This window comes from Ahaetulla prasina, chromosome 12, assembly GCF_028640845.1.
Source record: "Ahaetulla prasina isolate Xishuangbanna chromosome 12, ASM2864084v1, whole genome shotgun sequence".
Lineage (NCBI taxonomy): Eukaryota > Metazoa > Chordata > Lepidosauria > Squamata > Colubridae > Ahaetulla > Ahaetulla prasina.
In genome coordinates this window covers 1,859,566-1,880,377 of record NC_080550.1, presented here as the reverse complement: position 1 = coordinate 1,880,377, position 20,812 = coordinate 1,859,566, and the positions used below count along the sequence as shown (strand labels likewise).

Here is a 20,812-nt window from a genome sequence, read left to right as displayed (position 1 = left end):
CTCCCGATAACCCTGCACAGCTCTCAAACACCAAAATAAAGGCTTTACAATAAGACCCAATAAAAGGAAGAAAGATCAAAGATGGCAAAGACCCTAGGCTGGATAGAATAAAGTGTGTGTGTGTGTGTGTTGTGGGAGAGGTCTCACAATCGCTGGTCAAAGGCCTGGAGAAGAGGTGGCCTTCATGCTTCTTTTACAGCAGCAGCAGACTGGGGCCCACAAAATAAGTTTATTTATAGATTTTATTGCAGTCCAACTTCTATATTTTGCTGGGAAGAGGGGATTAGATATCTGTCTATCTATACCTATCTATCTATCTATCTATCTATCTATCCATCCATCCATCCATCCATCCATCCATCCATCCATCACCTATCTATCTATCTATTATATATCCATCCATCCATCCATCATCCATCCACCATCCATCCGTGATCTATCTTTTTGTTTGTCTGTCTGTCTCTTATCTTAACAATTGCAAGTTTTCCAGAATTTTATCCTGCAGGGCAAAATATGCATTAAGATCAGCTTCCATTTTTAGAGAGATGGTTTTATTCTCATTATATAGCAGAAACTTACCGGGACGAAGTGAAAAGGGAGCCGTTGACAGAGCCAAAGCAAGACAAACCCACAAACACAGGGATAATCCAAGACATGACACCCAGGTGGTAATTTCCAAAATCCTATCGGCAAATAGAGAGGAAAACAGGAGATCAAGCATTTCACCTCGAAAACTCCTGCTGGAAGCCTAAGGAAAAGGCAGGTGGGATGCGAAGGGAACTAAACTTGATTTGCAACCCAACAGGGAAAATGGGGAACCCCAAAGCTGCCTGTTCGAATGAGGCTCCCTTGGTTTTTCCCCATTGGGAGAGGCAGAATTATAGATAAATATTTCATAGGATTATCGGAGAGGATGGGCAGTGAACACCTAACCCAAAAAAAGGAGGCATTTCACATCAATAAAAGGGAGAAGTTTGAAGAAGTGGGCTGCACTCAGATGACCCACGGGGAAAAATGACAAAGCCAGAGAAGCTATCTTTGATCTTGAGCATCCCTTCCTGAATTATTGCATTTTACCACAGCAACAGCTTCTGACACCAGCATCTCGTTGACCGTCAAGGTGGTGAAGTAAGCCAGGTTGGTCAGCACATAGACCAAGGTGACGATGGGCAGTGAAATGATGATGGCCAGAGGGAGGTTTCTGAAAGGAGATGGGAGAGCAGAGCTAAGAACATCTGGTCTACACCTCTTCCTGTTGCTTCTGCCATAAGAATAACCCAAAAGTCTACAGCGGCCACCTTCTCACCAACAGAACAGAGATTGCAAAACGAGGTTTTGGAGACTCTCACCTGTATGGGTTAATCATCTCTTCTGTGACAAAATTCAAGTAATTCCTGCAGTTTGAAAGAAGGAAAAAAAAGTTCTTGAGTTTACAATATGTAGTTGTGATGCGGGGGAAAATAAAAACCATCTTGACTTTGTAGAATGAGAACAACGCAGCAACTTTCTCTCACACACAAAACAAGAGGGCTCCTCAGATCAGGAGATCTGGAGATCACAAGCTCTCCTTGCCCTGGGACCCTTTGTTCCTGACAGTAGCGGGTTCTTCCTCTTTTGGAACACAGAGACGGAAACCCCAGGACAACCTCCACCTGGCCGACCGCTCTCACAACTCACCATCCTCCGTAGGCAAAGAGGCCGCTGTACAAGGCCAGGACGATGTTGCCAACGTCTGTTTTGGTGCCATCAAAGGAATATTCGGGGCTGAGGTTGGCGACATCACCTGTGGGAGCGAAGGAAGGACGGGGAGCCAACGTTAAGCGGCGAAGCCTTTCCCCTTCCCTGCTAAAGGGGCTGGGAAGGTGGGGAACTACGGGGAACCAAAATGCGTCACAGCTGCCCTAATTGGAACAGAAGAAAAAATTATCTTGAAATGTATGAGCCCTAGAACTGTGGTTTCCATATGCACAGCTAAGAGGACGATTTAAAATAGATAATGTAACGGGACCTATGGAACTGCATACGGCCCAAGACGCAATCTGAAATGAAAGCATGAGCAGAGAATGAGCTTCTAGCTGCTCGCTGGTTGCGTGTCGAAAAAGGCATGAAACAGTTCTCGAACATCACACCCTCTGGGACACAAAGCAACCCCCTTGGAGTCCCTGCATGCCCTGTGCACTGGGAGAAGAAGCCCCTCACTCAGGATCTGAAATCAAAAACAGCGGAAGCAGACCAGGGACACATGGAGAAGGGAAGCTGGGCTTACAATAGCCTGGGTTGTTTTTTTTTCCCTTGAAGGTTCTTTCAAGACACTTGCGGTGTTTATTTTACTTGCAAGAAACCTTTGGCAGAAGCCGGATTTTGTGCCTTTTGATCTGAAGGCCCTGCGCTTGTCCTAGCAGAGAGGGAGGTGTGTGTGTGTGTGGGGGGGGTTATTGCCTGGCCCTCCTCCAAGGAAGGAGCCCTCAGGTAGGGGAGGGGAGCTGGCCTGGCCACCCCTCAACTACCTGCCTCTCCAGCGAGTCCATCACATGCCTCCTGCTGTGCTGGCAGTGAGAGCTCAACTCTTTGTCCTTTGCAAAACTCCATTCATGGAAGGGCAGAAGAAGGAAAGAAACGGAGGGGGACCCCACCCACCCCATCAAAGGAGGTTTCTCCCATTCACCGCCAGTCTGGCACCGTCTGACTCAGGCTGGTCAGTCAGATCAAGAACATACGAAAAAGAACCAACCAACGAGGTCCATCACCCAAGACTGGAAAGCCATCCTGGGCCCCATCCCTTCCTTCTGTCCACGTGCCAGTAGGAGCTCCACAAGAGTTGTGGGAAGGTGTCATGTCACCCGCACAGAAGCTGCTGTCTCCGAGATCAAGTGATGGTGGGAACTTGACAGGTTCACACATGGTGCAAAGCAACCGTGTGGCTTGGTTTGGTGGACTTTGGCTCAGCACATGTGTCAGTCCAGGTCCTTGTGCTTTAACATGACTGACAAACTATGGTTTTAGAGGGATGAATGAGCCTAGTTAGTCACTGAGAGCTGCAGCACAGAGCCATCTTCACCAAATTGGCTATAGTCTCCAGATGAGAAACCCAATCCAAGGCGTCATGTAGTCATCCCCTATATTTTCCAATCCTGGTCAGAAAATCTGCCCTCATTACTGTTATTTTGGCCCCACCATAGTTGATGAGCCCAGAAGATGCTAGAAGTTGCTAAGGAAGATGTGATCTTAGTGGACAATAACTGGCTACCTGCTGTTATCAAAAATGGCCTTCTCTATTTACATGCCTGCTTGGTCTCCCTGGTCTTCCGCTAATATAGACTCAACCAGATATCCAGAAGCACTCTGGGGACTCCACAACTGAACGGGCCACGATGGTCCTGCCACGGTGCTCCGCTCTTCTCTAAAATTAACCAAACCAGATCTGACAAGCTTCATCCCGCCTACAATCCTTAAGTGGCCAAAACCGCAGCCAGTGGCAACATGCCCTTTTAATGAGAATATGGAGGTATTTAGGGAGAGGAGAACAAAATAGCACCACTTTCCCATTTCATGCCCGGAAGACTCAATTTTTAGATTGCATCTGTACAAGTCGGCAGAAAGAGGCTATTAAGGGAGATGATTGAAGCCGGTGCGGAGAGAGCCACAAGAGCAGCTGAGGAAACCTGCAAGATGAAAGACAACCAGGGAAAGTTCAAAGGCTCGGTCTGAGATTGGGGTGGAATGTAGTCTGGATTCCCAGGAGGGAGGGGCTGCCTCCCAGAGGGCAAAGAAGCGGAGTTTGCAAAGTCTGGTAGGCAGAAGGAGGGTGAAGACGGCCCTTCCCTAGCACTTCACAGGCTGTAGTTATGCAGACCCTAGTCTGGCAAGAGTTTGTCTGTAGACAAACGACAATAAAGCAACTGCAGTCTCGTTCATGGTTCTTGGGACCTGGAAGAAATGCCTTCACAATGGATGCTAAGGAGATCTCCATACGAGCAGTTTTCACCGAGGGATGATGCAAAATGCGTGGACTGAGGTTACAGATTTGAGTACAGGCAGATCGTCAGTGGGAGAGTATCAAATTAGCTATTCCCCACCTGGGAACATTCCCCCCCCCTCCAAACAATGTGGGGCCAACCTTGCAAGAGCTTCTCATTGTGTGTCTGCCGCTCTTCCCTTCAGAAGCTGCTCACAGACCAGGACAAGAGGGTCTTTGGGCCAAGTAAGGAAAGAGCAAATCAGAGCAGATTCCTGGGTGCCTGGCAGATGGGACAAAGCTGGCACATGCCTCCTCATGAGAACACACCCTGCCAGACTGTTGATGTGAAAGAAAACAAGAGCAGGAGAAGCAACCCAGGGCCTCCTCAGACGTTGCGGATTCCAATGTCACAAGTGGAGGCTGCTGGGAGATGAAGGCCATGGTAACAGAGAACTTCTGGGCTGATCCACCACCAACACCACTCAAGGAGTCGAGAAGATCCTTTCCTGGTCCCCCATCAGCAGAAGCTGCCTGAGCTACACCTCTTGCCTTTCTCTCAGGCTCCAGATGGCACAGCACACCCCATTCATGTAACAGCAGGAAACACAAGACCGGGCTTTTCTATGTTTATGGGGCAATAAACTAATTTTTTTCCCACGCACTTCTCTACAGGGAAGGTGTGGCGAGCAAAGCTGGTTGACGAGACACCTATAGGAGCCTTATTATTCCCGTTGCCGAGGCCAGAACCACAACTACAATCAGAGGCAGCCCCACGGCCTCCATCTCTGCTGGGCTAACCACAAATTCCTCACTCCGCTTGAAAGCCAACAGGATTTGCACAAGGTTAGGAAAGGCCCCGGGGGACAGTGGCCACTGCTGCCTGGATTCCCACGGATAAGGTGGGGCTGCCCCACCCAGTGCAGGAGAGAGAGAGAGGCTCTTCTTCCCACTGCTGCCCCTGCGCTGGGCTTCAAGGGGCAGCAGCTTCCAGCTGGAATGAGCACCACTGCCTAGTGCCAGGAGTTTACTCCGCCTCGGCTGGGTTGGTTGAATCAATGCAGGCGACAAGCGACAAGCCGGCTTGTCTCGCGCTCCTGGCTTGCCAAGAGGACTTTTGGGAAGAAATGCAGACCTGGTCTTGGGGCACAGAAGGAAGGGGGGGGAACGGTGGGGAGGGGGACACTTGCGGAGAGAAATTCAAAACAATCCCACCGTCGTCTCTTTGAGCATAAAACCAGCCAGAGAAACCTGGACAGGCTCTCAAGGTCCCTATCCAGCAGCGATGATAAACATCCCTGGGAAAGCCCCAACATTCAGGCGAGGGATGAAGATGCAAAGTTCTCAAAGGTACTTCCCTCCCCCCCACTCCAAACGAAATAAGGCAACTGGACTTCCTTGGTTGTTGTTTTTTTTCCTTTGAAAATGTTTTGCTTCTCATCCAAGAAGGATCCTCCAGTTCTGACTGGGGGAAGGTGGGGGAGAGATTACTTCAGCTTCAATCGCAATATTACAAGAGCAAAAAATAGATTCAAGCTTAATGTCAACCGCTTCAAACTTGACTGCAGAAAATATGACTTCTGTAACAGAGTTGTTAATGCTTGGAACTCATTACCTGACTCCATAGTCTCTACTCAAAACCCCAAAATCTTCAACCAAAAACTGTCTACTATTGACCTCACCCCATTCCTAAGAGGACTACAAGGGGCGTGCATAAGAGCACAAAAGTGCCTACCGTTCCTGTCCTATTCTTCCCTTCATTATATCAAATTAATATAGCTGATGCATATTCTTTACTTATATATATTTTCTTCATGATATGTTTTTTTTATGACAATGTTTGTGTATACTGTTGTGACAAAATGAAATAAAAAAAAAAGAATGGAAAATAGAACTGAAGAAGTTTCTTGGATGAGAAGTGAAATGTTTTCAAGGGGAAAAAAACGGAGAAAGTCCAGTTGCTTTTTTTTGGGGGGGGGGGGAACAGCACTTTTTGGGGACAACCATGACCTGGGTGCCTGAGAATCTCCACAGACAAAATGCCAGGCCTTTTCCTTATTTGCAAGGCTGGCGCCAGCCAGGTCAAACTTCGATGTTCTGGCTAGTGCCTCAGGCCTTGGCAACCCTCTCGGCAAACGCCTTCCCCTGTGGCTGCGTCTTTTCACATCCCAGAGAGAACTGAACAGGGTGATGGAAGAGCAAGCCAGCTCCTTACAATCTGGCCCTATAGCGCGGGGGTCTCCAACCTTGGCAACTTTAAGACTTGTGGACTTCAACTCCCAGAACTCTCTAGCCAAGCATGTGGACTTCCAACTCCCAGAATTGGTCGGCTGGTTGGGGAATTCTGGGAGTTGAAGTCCACAAGTCTTAAAGTTGCCAAGGTTGGAGACCCCCGCGCTATAGCCAAATACATGCAACCAAGCCGTCAACGTTTCACAGGGCTGGAATCCATGGAATCAACCTGTACGTCTCTATCAAGATGCAAAACCAATTATAGAGATCCTTCTCCTGCAACCTCCAACCTAAGATTCATTCTGCAACCTCAGACGGTTTCCACTCAGATCCGTTTTCCGAGATCAGGTCTCTTTGAAAGCCACTCCCAAGGATTTAAACCGCTTCCGCTCTTCTGTAGTGGCTTCTCCAAGCAGACCATTTTAAAGGAGGGGGGGAGGGGGAGAAGGAGACAAGGAGCTACATTGAGCAACGTCCCTCCTTTAAATTGGATTTGCATGGGTCCCAGAGAATCCGTCTGGAAGTGGAAGACAAACTGTCTACTGGAGTGTAAGTTCTGGCATGCAGGCAGACGGGGAAAAAAATAATAATAATTCTGTTTCTGGGAAGGAAAAGCAGTTCAGCAACTCTGCAGTGTCCTCACGTGGCCTTACATCTGTTTCAGGAAAAGAAAGGAGGGAATTTTCCTCTTGCGATGTGCGGTTGATGTCTGATGTAAACTCCATCTCTACAGGGTGGGGGATGGGGGGGTTGCAAGGACCACATAGAAGCAATGAGGAAACTAAAAACAGGGTTGGATTTGGAGGTGGGGGAGGGGTTGGGGGTGTCTTTGTCCAAGCCAAATTCCGGATGCAAATGCCTCTCTTCCAGCTTTCCCAGAAAGCTCCATGTTGAGTCACTTATGCATTAGCATGTTGTCTTTTGGCCTTACAAAGATGCCTCAATCTGGTTTACAAAATCGTAGATCCTCTCAAAAAACACACACACACACACACACACACACACGCGGCAGTTTCAGAAGCATTTCAACAACTGTCCAGGCCTTCAAGAACTGGGATCTTAACATCCTAAAATCCTAGAATCCTAACATTGCAGTCTGGAGATTACATAAACCCAGTGTTTTTTTCAAACTTGGCAACCCTAAGGTCTGTGGACTTCAACTGCCGTTCCTTAAAATTTATGCAAATTACAGAATTTGGATGAAAGACTCAAGGAACCCTCAAAGCTGTAGACTAGACTGACCATTGGGTGGGGGTGGGGGTGGGGGGAATCCCAGAAGAAGCCGTAAAGCAGAGGTCTTCAAACTTGGCAACTTTTAAGACTTGTGAACTTCAACTCCCAGAATTCCCAGCCAGCCAACCAATTCTGGGAGTTGAAGTCCACATGCTTGGCTAGAGAGTTCTGGGAGTTGAAGTCCACAAGTCTTAAAGTTGCCAAGGTTAGAGACCTCTGTTCTATCAGGACAAGGAGATCTGCATTCCTTTCTTTTTAAACAATCATGCCTTAGAGGGTTTCACTCCCACCTTAATTCTGCCCCACACAAAAGGAAACTTTCTTTCTTCCCAAAGTTTCCTATCCTATCCTCCTTATCTGTTCATCACTAAGTCAAAAAATAAAAAAGGGTTGAGGAGCCATTTATGCCAATGGCAAGACATTCCCCAGAGTTTTGTGTCACGAGATCTTCCCCGTGAAGAGGAGACCAGCACAATTAACAAAGTTCAGCTTTATTCTTTAAAGAATAAATATAAAGAAAGAATAAAGTCTCCGGACTTTCTCTAGAAATCTCAATTTCTCCCCCTCCATCTGGATCTCCTGGGTCTTTCTGTTCCAGCCTGAGAGAAGACCTCTGCCCTGTTTTTTTACATAGTCCCATATCCATCCATCCATCCATCCACTCACCCACCAACCTACCCATCCATCCATCTATTCATCCCTCTATTTATTCATCCATCCATCCATCCAACCATTTATTCATCAGTTCAGAGCTACAACGAACCCTGAATGCTTCTGATGAGCTGCACCTCATGAAAGCTTATGCCTATTTTGCCCAGAAACATTCTTGTTAGTCACAAAGTCACATCCGACCCATCATGACTCCATGGACCACGTTTCTCCAGGCCTTCCTGTCCTCTACCATCCCCCATAGTCCATTTAAGCTCCCGCCGACTGCTTCAGTGACTCCATCCAGCCACCTCGTTTCTCTGCCGTCCCCTTCTTCTTTTGCCCTCCATCTTTCCCAATCATTCGGCTCTTCTCCAGTGAGTCCTTCCTTCTCATCAGGCAGCCAGAAACATTAAAATGTGTTAATTGGAAAAGGTGCAAGCCTACTCCTCATAATTTTTGTGACCCACAAGTAGCTTATATGTAGAGAGTAAAGGAGATGACCTTAATGGATGTATGGAAAAACCACAATCTTAAGGGTTTTTCCTAGAAGAGTTGAACCTTCAGAGGAAAAGTGTCTCTGGATTTAATCTTGAACTGGGGCTTTCAATGCAGTGGAAAAAGTCGGAGTGGCTGAAATGTTTTTGAAATGACACCCTGTGCTGGGGGGGGGAAGCCCCCCCCAAAACACGTCGAGTCACTTTAGACTTCAAACAAGAAAACCTGTCCAAAACAAGAGGCTTGGTGATAAGGAAACTGAAGAGGAATGCAAGAAGGGCCAGACTGCTCCAAAATGTCAGGACTTACTCAATTGCACAATGATAGAAATTCAAGGAGAATGTGTATCACAGGTCAGAATAAAAAAAATATATGACCGAATGGAAGGTTATTTGAAAAATGGAGATTTCCTTTGAAATATAGAAGTCTTGTTTAAATAACGAAGGGAATAAAAAAGAATACGACTTTCGGCTGGGGGTGGGGGGCAGAAGGGAGGGATTAACAAATAGGATTGCAAAATGAGCTCTTCGGGAACATTTTCCCTAACGCTACCAGAAAAACCAAGGATTGAAATCGTCTTTTTGATCGGAATTAGGAATCTGGTTAAGGGCCGTGGATAAAAAGGGAGTTTACAGATATCCAAAAGCAGGAGTCTCCCAACCTTGGGAACTTTAAAGATGTGTGGACTTCAACTCCCAGAATTCTGGGAGTTGAAGTCCACACGTCTTAAAGTGCTCAAGGATTAAGAAACTGCAAAGCATGTTTTGTTCCATTTTACGACCTTTCTTGCCACAGCTGTTAAGTGAATCTGGCTTCCCCATTGACTCTGCGGGTCAGAAAATCACAAAAAGCCGACCATAAGAATTATTTTTTGAGTTCCTTCGTCGCCGAAGTGGCCAGGCAGACTCCGAAAGTACCTAATCTGACCCTGGTATTTTCAGGAAGGAAACCTTACGTAAGGGAGGGTCACAAAACTAAGAAAAAAACTTTGGGGCAACTGAAAAGAAAATAATCATCCCCCCCAACCCCCACAGCATGAAATCAAAGCTGTCTGAAGAACACTTTATTTGAAACAGCGGCTGATGTTTTTAGAAGTGGCTATGGGAAAATTACTGGGCTACGAACCAAGAATGTTAGCTATTCCTTCCACCATTAGCAGCTGTCGCTTCTCCACACAAGGAACAAACTGGCCTTAGGGGTTATTTGCTGAGTCACTTGTGGCCCTACAACACTGGCTCAGCACTCTTCCAAGAAGGGTTTTTCTAGGTATATATATATTTATATATTTAGATATTTATACAAGTTGCTCTCGTAAGCGAGATGGGCTGTCTCTAAATTTGACCAATAAAGAAACAGAAAATAGAACTACACGGAGCCCTCCATTTCCGATCGGAACGGAAGTCAAAGTTTTCTGTTGTTAAACGATACAGTTAAGTGTGTTTTGCCCCATTCTAGGACCTTTCTTGCCACCGCTGTTAAGTGAACCCACTGCAGCTGTTACGTTGTTGAGTGAATCCCGCTTCCCCATGGACTTCGCCGGTCCAGAAGGTCGCAAAAGGAGATCACATGCCATGCCAGTTGCCAAGCCTCTGAATTTGAACCAGCTGTCCATGGGGATTCATCAACCGTTGTTAAGTGTGAAAAATCAAGTCACTTGGAACTTCAAACGGTCACTAAATGAATGATTGGAAGTTGAGGGCAACTTGTATGTTTCCGCTCAAAGGCATAATGCAGAGGTCTTCAAACTTGGCAGCTTTTAAGACTTGTGGACTTCAACTCCCAGAATTCTCCAGCCAGCACAGCTGGCTGGAGAATTCTGGGAGTTGAAGTCCACAAGTCTTAAAAGCTGCCAAGTTTGAAGACCTCTGGCATAATGCTTTGATTTTGCACGAAGCATTTTTTTTCTTCCCGAGTTCGTCCTGGGTGGGAGTGTCAGGAGCCTTGGGCTGTGCAGCTACTTAAAATGAACCTGACTCCCAGAGGCCCTGAACTGGCTTCTGCCCCCCTCCCACCCTTCGGAGAGGAGATACGTACCCTTCCCGAGCTGCACAAAGCCGAGGGTGATGATCAGGGCCAGGGCCAGGAGCTTGGCGGCTGCAAAGGCGTCTTGCACACGAGTAGCCGCCTTCACGCTGTAGCAATTGACCGCTGTGAGCAACACTGGAGAGAAACACACCAGAAAGAACCATGAGTAAGTTAATCTGCAGGCATTTCTTCCCCCCCACCCCAAAAAAAAATGCCATGGCTCAGGAGCTGAAGGCCAAATGTTCGTACAAAGTAATCCCACTAGTTTAATATGATTATTTTCCATGTAATTAACAGCTTATCATAATTTATGAATACAGAAAGGAACTCCATGGAATCACGGTGGTATCCAAACCAACCAAAACCTTTCAAAATGTTTTAAGTCAACCCAAAGACCCAGCAGCCCCAGAAGAAAAAACAGGAGTCTTCTACAACGCGTAGTAGGGCAAGGACTGTAGTAGCCACTATGTAGGACAGAGAGGCAGATGACTAGCAGAGCACATCTATGACCACAGGTGGAAGACACGATGAAAATTTCTTAATTGCAAAACACGTGGACAGACAACCATAGTTTCAAGCATCCTAGACCGAGCTAAATCCAACAATGCAGAGAATTCCTGGAATAAACCAGCCTTCAACAGATAAACTGCATTTAGACACCATTCGACAGCTAATAAGGAGGAAACAAAAACACCAGAACACGTGCTCTCCAGCAACCGATAGTGAGATAAGCAGGGATTAACACTAGACAAACACTCAGGCAGAAAGCAATAATGGAAGAACTACCAAGGAGAAAGCTGCAGCCCACCAATACAGGTAAGGCAAGCCTCTGTAGATAAACAGGGAACAAACCCTACATTCAGCAGCACTGGTAGCATTACGAAGCAAGGTAACGAAGCGTCTGCAAGCCAGTCACCAAGCTCAGAGAGCACCACTGGGCAGATTACATCCTTTTTGTGTATCGATCCATGTGGAAGAAAATCAGAGCACTTCCTCTGCCCAAGCAAACTTGGGCAAGCTTCTGCCTTTGAGGAGAAGGCTCAATTCCACACTGTGCCCCAGATGTACCTGTTTGCTCTTTGTGCCCTGAGTGTGCCCTGCTACCCTTGGTTGGGTCTCTAATGCCTGGATTACTGCAATGCTCTCTACATGGGGCTCCCCTTGAAGGGCATCTGGAGACTGCAGTTAGTTCAGAATGCGGCTGCGCGGGTTATAGAGGGAGCCCCTCGTGGCTCCCGTATGACACCTATCCTGCGCAGACTGCACTGGCTACCTGTGGCCTTCCAGGTGCGCTTCAAGGTTTTGGTAACCACCTTCAAAGCGCTCCATGGCATAGGGCCGGGTTACTTACGGGACCGCCTACTGCTACCGAATACCTCTCACCGGCCCGTGCGCTCTCACAGAGAGGGACTCCTCAGGGTGCCGTCAGCTAGGCAGTGTCGTCTGGTGACGCCCAGGGGAAGGGCCTTCTCTGTGGGGGCTCCCACCCTCTGGAACGAACTCCCCCCAGGACTTCGTCAACTTCCGGACTTCCGAACCTTCCGTCGCGAGCTTAAAACACACTTATTCATTTGCGCAGGACTGGACTAGTTTTTAAATTTTATAGGGGTTTTAAATTGGTATTAATATTTATACTATTTTTAATAATTTGGCTTTAGAATAAGTTTTTTAATGGTTATCTTAATTTGTACATAAATGTTTTATCTGCCTGTGAACCGCCCTGAGTCCTTCGGGAGATAGGGTGGTATACAAATATGAATAAATAAATAAATAAATAAATAAATAAATAAATAAATAAATAATGCACCCTTTTAAGGCTGGAGGCAAAGGACCAGATCATCCCGATTGATTGATTGATTTGCTTTTTAAATAAACTGGGCTTTCTCGCCTGCTCTGTTCCCAAACCGCTATGAGCCGTTGTTCTGTGTCCCACACCGAACCTTCTCCACACTAAGCACCCAGGACAAACCCCAGACAAGGAAGAACTTCTCGGCCGGCTTTGCGTAGGTTCTTGAAAAGCCTTTTCTGATGCAATTCTCAATGATCTCTTAAGGTGGATGGGGGAAAAGAGGGGGCTGCTTCCTCTTTGGAAGAGATGAGTCGACTCAACTTCCGCCTCCTTCCCTTCCTGGCTCAAGCAACAGAGACAGGCGGTTGCATCACCCATTCACCCCCCCCTGCCTGCTCCGTTCAGCCACCTTGGCGGTTTCCCCCCTCCTTCCCCCTCCCGCCCCGTGTTTGCAGAGTTCGGGCCACCAGCCAAAAGTGGCAGAAGCCGAGAAGGTCCTCTCCTAAGGTGGAAACGGGAAATGTCACAGGGCTCAGGGCTGCTATGGCGCTAAATATAATCCCAGGCATGGGGTCGCTCGCTTCTGCAAACAGCAGAGAGGCCCATTGCTGGCTCCTGTAGAGCTCTACTTTCTTAGCTGGAAGACTCCAGCCATTTCTCCTCTCGGGCTCTTTTCAAAGTATTTACAGATTTGCAAGAAGGAGACTTAATCCTTTGAGTCCACAAGAGCCCAAACCAGTTTGAGTAGCAGCACAACTGCACCTGAGAAGCTCTTGGTTTCAAAGTGGGCTTACTCCCCACTGGAGTAAGGGACTTAGAATCTTTCCAGGAAATTCCCCCTGGAATCCCAGGGGATTAAAGCCCATCTCAGCCCTTTGGCTCAGCAAACGTGGCGCTCGTCATGCATTATCTCCAGAGGGTTCAAGGGAGCACTGCAAGGAGACAATTAGAACTATGAACCCCCCCCCCCAAGTACAGATTCCAATACCCATAAAAGAACGTATGCAAAATGGGTCGTTCTCCAGAGTTGAGGCTGGGGCTGTTGGGATTTGTAGTTCTCCAAGAATTCTTGGAATCAATGGCTGGAATAACCTTTTGTCATCTGTAAGAACAACGGCTTTAAGACTCCACTTGTCATTGACACACTCAACAACCGAACCTCCTTGGTGGATCAAGCAAGGGTTGCTTGTTGAAAGAAGCAAAGAAACCTGGAGGAGCCACACTGTTGGGGTGGAGGGGCCATACCGGCAAGGAGAGGGGATTTCTCTTTATTTACCACCCCTCCCAGTCCAACAACTGGCCATTCTTTCCATTTTACCCTCTGACCGTATGGGGGAAGGAGGTCTACAATCCGTAGACTGACCTCACAAGATTCTGGAAGTGAAAGATAACCATTATCGGTGGGGAACAAATATGGTGCTTAGAACACGTGGTGAGACCATGTAGACCGAAGGGGGGGGGAGGTTTAAAATGAATGTCAATAACAAAGCTCCAGTCATCACTTCCACACTCGCCCCCCGCTTCCCCCGCAGTCTCTTACATCTATCTCAACCCTAGGCAAGAATAGGAAAACCACCCGCATGTGTCTCTTGCCAGCCTCAAATGTTTCTTCTTCTTCAAAAAAACCCAATACATTGGAGTCTTAGGAATTCACCGTTTTCAGACCAACTTTAGAAGAGGACAAAGCCATCTCTTGGACAGGGTTGAAGCCCTTTCTTCTCTTCAAGACTTCCCTTGGGCTGAAGTTAGGAGCTTACAAAAGAATCCCGCCATCGGTTGACTGGAAATGGATCAAGAATGTACCCCAAATGAGATCAAAGAATTGGCAAGGACAACCCCAAGCTGGCGAGAGGCTGGCATCCTCTTCTTCAGCTACCAGTTTGTCTGTTCCATCCCTATAAATAGGCCTTTTGTCTCAATAGGCTTGTGACCCAATTTCTAAATCATTATAATCCAAGAAGGCCGGTCACTCCAGAACAAGGTTTTTTTTTTAAAAAAAAAATTCAGGACGGGAGGAAGAAGCCAAATTGAACCGTGTTTCTTTGGCTTGAAGGCCACAAACCATCCTATGTGTGAAGAACCAACCAGGGATCCATCAGCCATCTGGCTGGCAAGCAGCCAAGCATCTTGTTGCAGGTAGCTTATTTAAATCCGAGCCTTGTCCAAGATCATCCCCCAGGCCTAACCCAAATCCCAGGGTTTTTGCTTCAAAGAAATGGAAGAAAACACTTGCCAGGCTGGATATACACCCAGGATATTAAACACATTGGATGCCAAGGAGAAAAAAAAAAGAGGCATTTGAGCGAAGTGCAAAACCTTCTCATTCCTTGCACTACAAGAACTTCTGCAACTGAATTATTTCCAGTTCTTAATTCATCTATCCCCTTTCACCAAGGGGGGCCCAACCTTGTTGTGGTCTGCCAGCAGCCTGCAGAGCTGGCAACAGAGTCGGACTGCGATGAGGCTGAGGAAAAGCGTGAGCCAGTCCTGGAGGCTGGGGAAGGCCCGGATGAGGGCTCTGCATCAGAGGCAGAGGTGGGGACACGGCCATTGGGGAGCGAGGTGCGGACTCCAGAGCCTCCAGAGACTGACAGTAGTGAGGCAGAGGAACAGGAGGAGCCTGTTCCTAATACACGCATGAGAAGAGCTGCCAGAAGGCAAGAGCAGCTCAAGCAAAGAGGACGACTCAGGAGTAAGGCCAAGGGATGATTGGCCCCTCCCATAAGGCTTAAAACAGACCAGCAACGTTTGCCAAGAAAGGTTTGCGATAGGATTGAGGAATTTGTGTTGGGAGGAATTTGCTTTAATTTAGTTGAACTACGCTGAGAATGAGTTAATTCTCAGTTGTTCGAATAAAGTTAGTTTGTTTTTACACTGACTTGAGTTTCCTACTACCTACTGAGGCCTGGATCACAACAAACCTTCCCAACCTTATCCTACTTTTTGTACAGTTGTTACGTTCTAAAGTTCCTATACAGGGATTGATAAAGCATCTCTCCTGGCCTTCAATTCTCTTTGATCAGTTCAATGTATGGAAGAAGCGAGCCGGGAAATCCTGTTATAAGAAGGAACAAGATTTCCCTGCTCACTGAATTAACTTGTTTTCTGGGTCCTCCACTAGGCTGGAACCAAAAATTAACCGGAGGAGCTGAGTTCGACGAGCAAAAATAACCCAAGGTTAACATTAATCAAATTTTGCGAAGGGTGTAATCTTAACCAGATGCATTATTGCAATTCTGGCTTGCTTTACAAAGCACACCTTTTTAATTTGATTTGACATGTTGGGTCAACTCCAGCTCTGGGTTTTCAGGCCACGGTTTAGGATCGAGTGTGTTGTACAAAGTTGGCCCGTTGCAGTTGAATGGATCCTCAGTTCACATAAGGCAGAAATCCAACCACTGGTTTGGAGTGGAGAAATAAGAGGCACAGAAGTTGCGAAGAACAGCGATGACTCCTGCTTGCTTCCATCCACCCACCGAATTGTCCTGAAGGTCTAAAGGTCTTATAACATCAAGACACATCGAGTCAACAGTGAGATGCAGCAAGTGGAGCCTCTTGAGACAGACTTGCAGGCTCCCCCCCCCCATCAGGTTTTCGGATGCAATGTATTTTTGCTTCGCTCCTGGCGAAGAAATGGCCAGACAAGCTGTGAGTTGAGATCTTGCACAGTCAGGAAAAAACAACTGCACCGCAGATTGTACGGTTGTAAAAACAAAGGAAGATGGGAAGGAGCCAATTGACGGAGATGCCAGAAGATTCAAACATTTATTTCTCTCCATCAGGTTTCTTCTACAATCACTGCAGTCCCTGGAATTCTTGGCAGGGAGCCTCACTTTCTCCAGCAAAAATCTGCCTGATCTGCAGTTCTTGGCAACTCGCTTGTGATTCACACTCGCCTGCGGGACAGAGCGTGGTGGTGGGGGGGCAGGGAAGCAGCGCTGCGGTCCACGGATTCCCCTCCCGTGCGGAGAGCTTCAAAAGGGCTTCCCAGGTTTCAGAAGCTGCCCGTCCTTTATCGCTGCCCAATCAGGGCGGAAAAAGGACAACTAAGGCACCCAACAACTTGTTCTCAGCAAGCCGACAACGGATAAATGGAGTTGCTTTTCCCATCACCTGCAGAGGCCCTGAGCAAGAGTGAACCAAACCTGGCCAGGTGCATTGAGCAGGAAAAAAGGGGATTAGCTGGGACCATAGCGGGAATGGCACTTTTGCTTGCACATATTGTCGTGTTTTGCACCAGAAGAGCAAACAAGAAGGTCTTGGACCCCAGTAGGTCCAATTCCAACATAGATAACTGCATTTTTAAAAAGATAACTTACTTTACTAAGCACCAGGTAAAAAAAAATTAAGTGCACAATGTTAAAGGCCTGTTTCCAAATTCCTGTGATGTTACGCTGGTTGCTGCTTCAGCAACTAGCTGACTGTGGGCCAGACCTGGCCCGGAAATAATGCCGGGTTGGCCCAACAGGCCAAGAAACCGGCCCATCCATGCCGGTCAGAGATCAGCCAATAATCTCCAGGGCCGCTGCCATCCTTGCAAATCTGCAGCTAAGCCGATCAGCAAAAAAAAAAGGAAGACAAACAGCCTAGACGTCATGTGTGCAGTTGCCGGGCAACGCCAGCGCAGGCTGCTATGGATTCTGTCGTAACCTAGCAGCAAGGTGGGAGCCCATGTGGTTGCTTAGCAACGGCACATGATGCCCCCCTTCCCAATCTTGCGTGCAGAGGTCTTCCTTCTGTCCACCTCCCTGCAGCGCCTCACATCAAAACGGGTGCCGGCGGGAGGAAGAAGCAGCGGTAGCAGCTGCAACCGACCTGACGCCACGTGGTATATCGCCACCTTTTGTGCATTGAGTTATGCGTGGCACCATTGTTTCCACTTGGTTTTAATCTTTTGGGGGGCCGCAGCTGTAGGCCTTGTCGAAATAAATCAGCCCAGTACAGTGCCCACGTGGGCATCTAGGAGGAACGTGGTACCATTGCAGGACTAAGCCCAGTTCTGATCGCAACAAGGTCCTTCAATTTTTGCAATGAAACCCGCGCAATTTCTCCAAGGTCACTCAATCTGGCCTGTTTTGCAGAAAGTGTGTGGGCGTAAAACAAGGGAGCCCCCTCTGCCCCCCCCCGTGGGGTTCTCTCTCTAGCCAAGGGACCCCTTAAGTAGCCCATCAAGGAGGCCCCCTGGAAAGGCCCTGCAGAATCAGAGGGGGGGTTTCATTCAACAAGGGCTCTTCTTCGTAACCTGTTTTCCAGCCTAAACCATAATTCCGCCACGTTGGTTATTAGTGGGAAGGACCTTGGGAGAGGAGGAGGAAGGTCAATTCTAGCCAATTCTCCTGGCAAAAGGCCCCTCAGCACGCAGAAGAAAAAGAGGTATGGGACGCTGGCTGCAAAATAAACATTAAGGCAGCGCTTCCAGCTTTGCAGGATTCCTCTACTATAAGCTTACCCTCTTAGTATGTGCATCTTGCCTGGCCTTCCTCAGAGGGCTGAACTGTTAACATGCAGGGCATGTTGCATGCAGATAAGCTCCTCTCCCTCTTCACAGGGTGGTGATATAAGAGATGAACCCTCAACCCTTGATGACCAAAGGCTCTTCCTCGATGCCACCAAGACTTTCTCCCGCAGTTGGGAGGTTGCAATCATTTTAAAATCAAGCCAATAAATGGCCCTTTCTAAGCACGGTGGCAATGCCACTCTGAGGCCACCGCCTTTGTCTCCTGAGGCGCCTCTGACTGTCACTCTCCTGTCCCCCAATATCAGACAATAGCAACCTTTTAAAGCTGCCCAGGGCCCTCCTCCATGAACTGAAGCATCGGGAGACCAAGAGGCGGAAGACTAATGGAAACCTATCAGCTGGTTGAGTGAGTAGAGGAACAAAACCAGTCAATCTTCTTCAACCCGGTGCCCTCCAGAGGTGTTCACATGTCAAGGAAAGGCCCTCCCCTCCAATTTGCCCCTCCAAGAACCTTCTCTGCTTTCACTTCTTCTCTGGAGCTTTCCCCCAGCTGTGAGTTCCCATTTTACTGGGCCAAGGAAAGTTCTGCAGAAGTGTGGCATGATTTTAAGAACTCTTCTGTCCTCAAGACAGGGGGGAGGGGGGGAAGACAAGAGGTGGAAAAGTGACTTAATCGCACAGCCACGTCTGCACCTGGGTTTCAGGCGTAGATAGAAGGGGTGTGGCCAGACATGCAAATTTGGGCTTATCAATAATTTGGTATGAATTGTGGGGAAACAGAAAGGTTTTCCAAACGCTGCTTTAGCACTTAACTATTCAGTTCTTCTTGGATACTTAAATTTTGTTTTCTGTCGTTCTTCAAAACAGCTGGGGATTTTTGCTAGCCGCTTTGTGTCCTAAGAAATGGGTGGCATATAAACTCTTAGGGAACGTGGGAGGGAGGGAGGGAGGGAGGGACCGACCTCAAACAGGGATTTTGGCTCAAGGAAGTTGAGAAAAAAGCTCAATCTTTTTATTCAGCAACTTTGAAGCCAGAAAAAGATGTGTGTGTGTATATGGGGGGAATAACCCCCACCCCAGATTCCATTTCATTGAGCAATTCACTGGGGACAGATGAGGATCCAAAGAGCTTCAACCACATAATAAGACAATCTGAAACTTGGGTGTTACTTCCCTTCTCTCAAAGTGTCTTAGTGGCATCCTAGATTGCTATCCCATCATCCTCAGCCAGCGTGGATGCCCAGGGATCAAAATGATAAAACTCAAAAAGAAGAAAAGCTCTTTGAACCTGTTGCAGCTACATTCCACAGATTGGTTTAGACTCTGTGGTTTTAGTCTCAAGTCTTGCAACATCCAGGTTATGGGTTATTTAGCAAGCAATGTTGAAACAAACCACAGTTTAGCATCAGCGCAACTCCTGCCCACCTGTTTCTGAGACCTTTTAAAGGGAGGAGAGAAAGCAGCAGCCGGACCTCCTGGGAGAAATGCTAACTCCTAGGCAGAGGTCAGATTGCTTGCAATTTCTGGGGGTTCCACATCTTCACTCCCAGCCTGGTTTTCCTGCCTGGGACCTTGAGAAATTGTTATCAAACAGAAATAAACAACGGAAGGCCAGATGGATACAAAGGAGCTTGTCAGAATTTGCAAACGAACTTGGAAACTTGGCGATTGCAGTTTCCCCAAATAAATGCAAAGCATCCCAGCGGAAGTTTAGAGGGAGGGAAAGAAAAAGAGGACCTGCCCCACGCTTCTGGTTTTCCACTAAGCACCTGCACCGGGGAACCCCCGCTCCCCTCCTTCCTTTGCCTGTTGCGGATGAGCGCTAAGAGGGCATGGAGTCGATGCGAGGATCCCAGGAGGATCCCTTCTTTCTTGAAGGAAGGTCGAGAGATTCCATCCCGCGCGGAGAAAGTCAGCCGCTTCCTCCAAGCGGAGCAAACTTCCAGCCCCTCCTTGCCGGGGGAGGAAGGACAAGCAGCGGGTGGGGCTTTGCAGAGGGAGGGGTTTCCCATCCCGAAGCCCCGCCCTACCCCACCGACACAATACGGCCCTCCGGTTTTGGAAGAGAAAAATCAAAGGCCCCCCCCCACCCCCGATTCAACGCGCAACCTGGGAGCATCTGCGCGCTTTGGCCAAGGAGGGCGCGGGGTTTCTTTCTCCCACAGGGGGTTGGGGCTACGGGGGGGGGGGAGAAGGGGAGCGGCCAACCTCCCTTCCATGTGCAACGAAGCACAATGTGGTTGGCCCCAATTTTCTGCCGGATGCGGCGCAGGGCATGCAAACCACGTCAGAGCCGGCCGGACCCATGATGGCCAAAGAGAGACACAGGGCTACATTGTGGAAGGAGAAACGGGTGGGTGGGAAAGAGCTGGGGAGGGGGCGGAGGGAAGGGGCAGCCAAGGAGGCAGTTTGGAAAGATTGAGCCGCTTTCAGAAAGGCAGAAGGGGCTTGGGGGGACTTGGAGACACTCAAACAAATCCCTGAGAGGTTGGGGGCGATTCCTGGAAACCCTTTACTGGGGGCCTGGGGGGGAGGTTGGAATATAGAAAGGCGAACTGGCGGGGGGAGCAATTTCCCCAAGCAAGGCTCCGCTGCAGCCTGGGCAAAGACTCCCTTCCTGCTTGGCTCCGGAGCCTAGCGAGGTTGGCACCGCAAGCAGCTCCCAAGCCGCTGAAATTCGGCGTTTGCAGACTCAGCGCCGCTTCGCTTGCATCAGAGGCCGGCTTGGCCGGGATCGGGACCCGAGCGGGGGGGCGGGCAGGGCAGGAGGAGCCTCGGGGAAACTTTTCCGGACTCCCGCGAGCCTCGGCCCGGGCTGGGCAGGAGGGCGGCTGATGTCAGCTTCCCACGTCGGAGAGCAGCGGCTTGCGCGGCCCGGCCAGGGACGGGGAAGGGGCGGCCGGTTTCCCCAAGGCCGCCAGGGACTAAGTCGGCTTTCCGCCTCCCCTCCCGCAGCCCTCCGCACATGCTCGGG

The 20,812-nt window shown here is 48.6% G+C and overlaps 1 protein-coding gene across 1 annotated transcript in view; it reads right to left on the bottom strand.

Moving 5' to 3' along the window:
- SLC7A5 (solute carrier family 7 member 5) overlaps window positions 1-20,812 on the bottom strand; it is a 28,903-nt gene that overhangs the window by 7,445 nt on the left and 646 nt on the right. The window contains exons 2-6 of the mRNA XM_058154976.1: window positions 10,601-10,726; window positions 1,678-1,783; window positions 1,350-1,394; window positions 1,078-1,201; window positions 580-683 (exon numbers count right to left, since the gene is read on the bottom strand). Coding sequence (XP_058010959.1) covers window positions 580-683; window positions 1,078-1,201; window positions 1,350-1,394; window positions 1,678-1,783; window positions 10,601-10,726 — 505 coding nt within the window. The remainder of the gene's footprint in view (window positions 1-579; window positions 684-1,077; window positions 1,202-1,349; window positions 1,395-1,677; window positions 1,784-10,600; window positions 10,727-20,812) is intronic.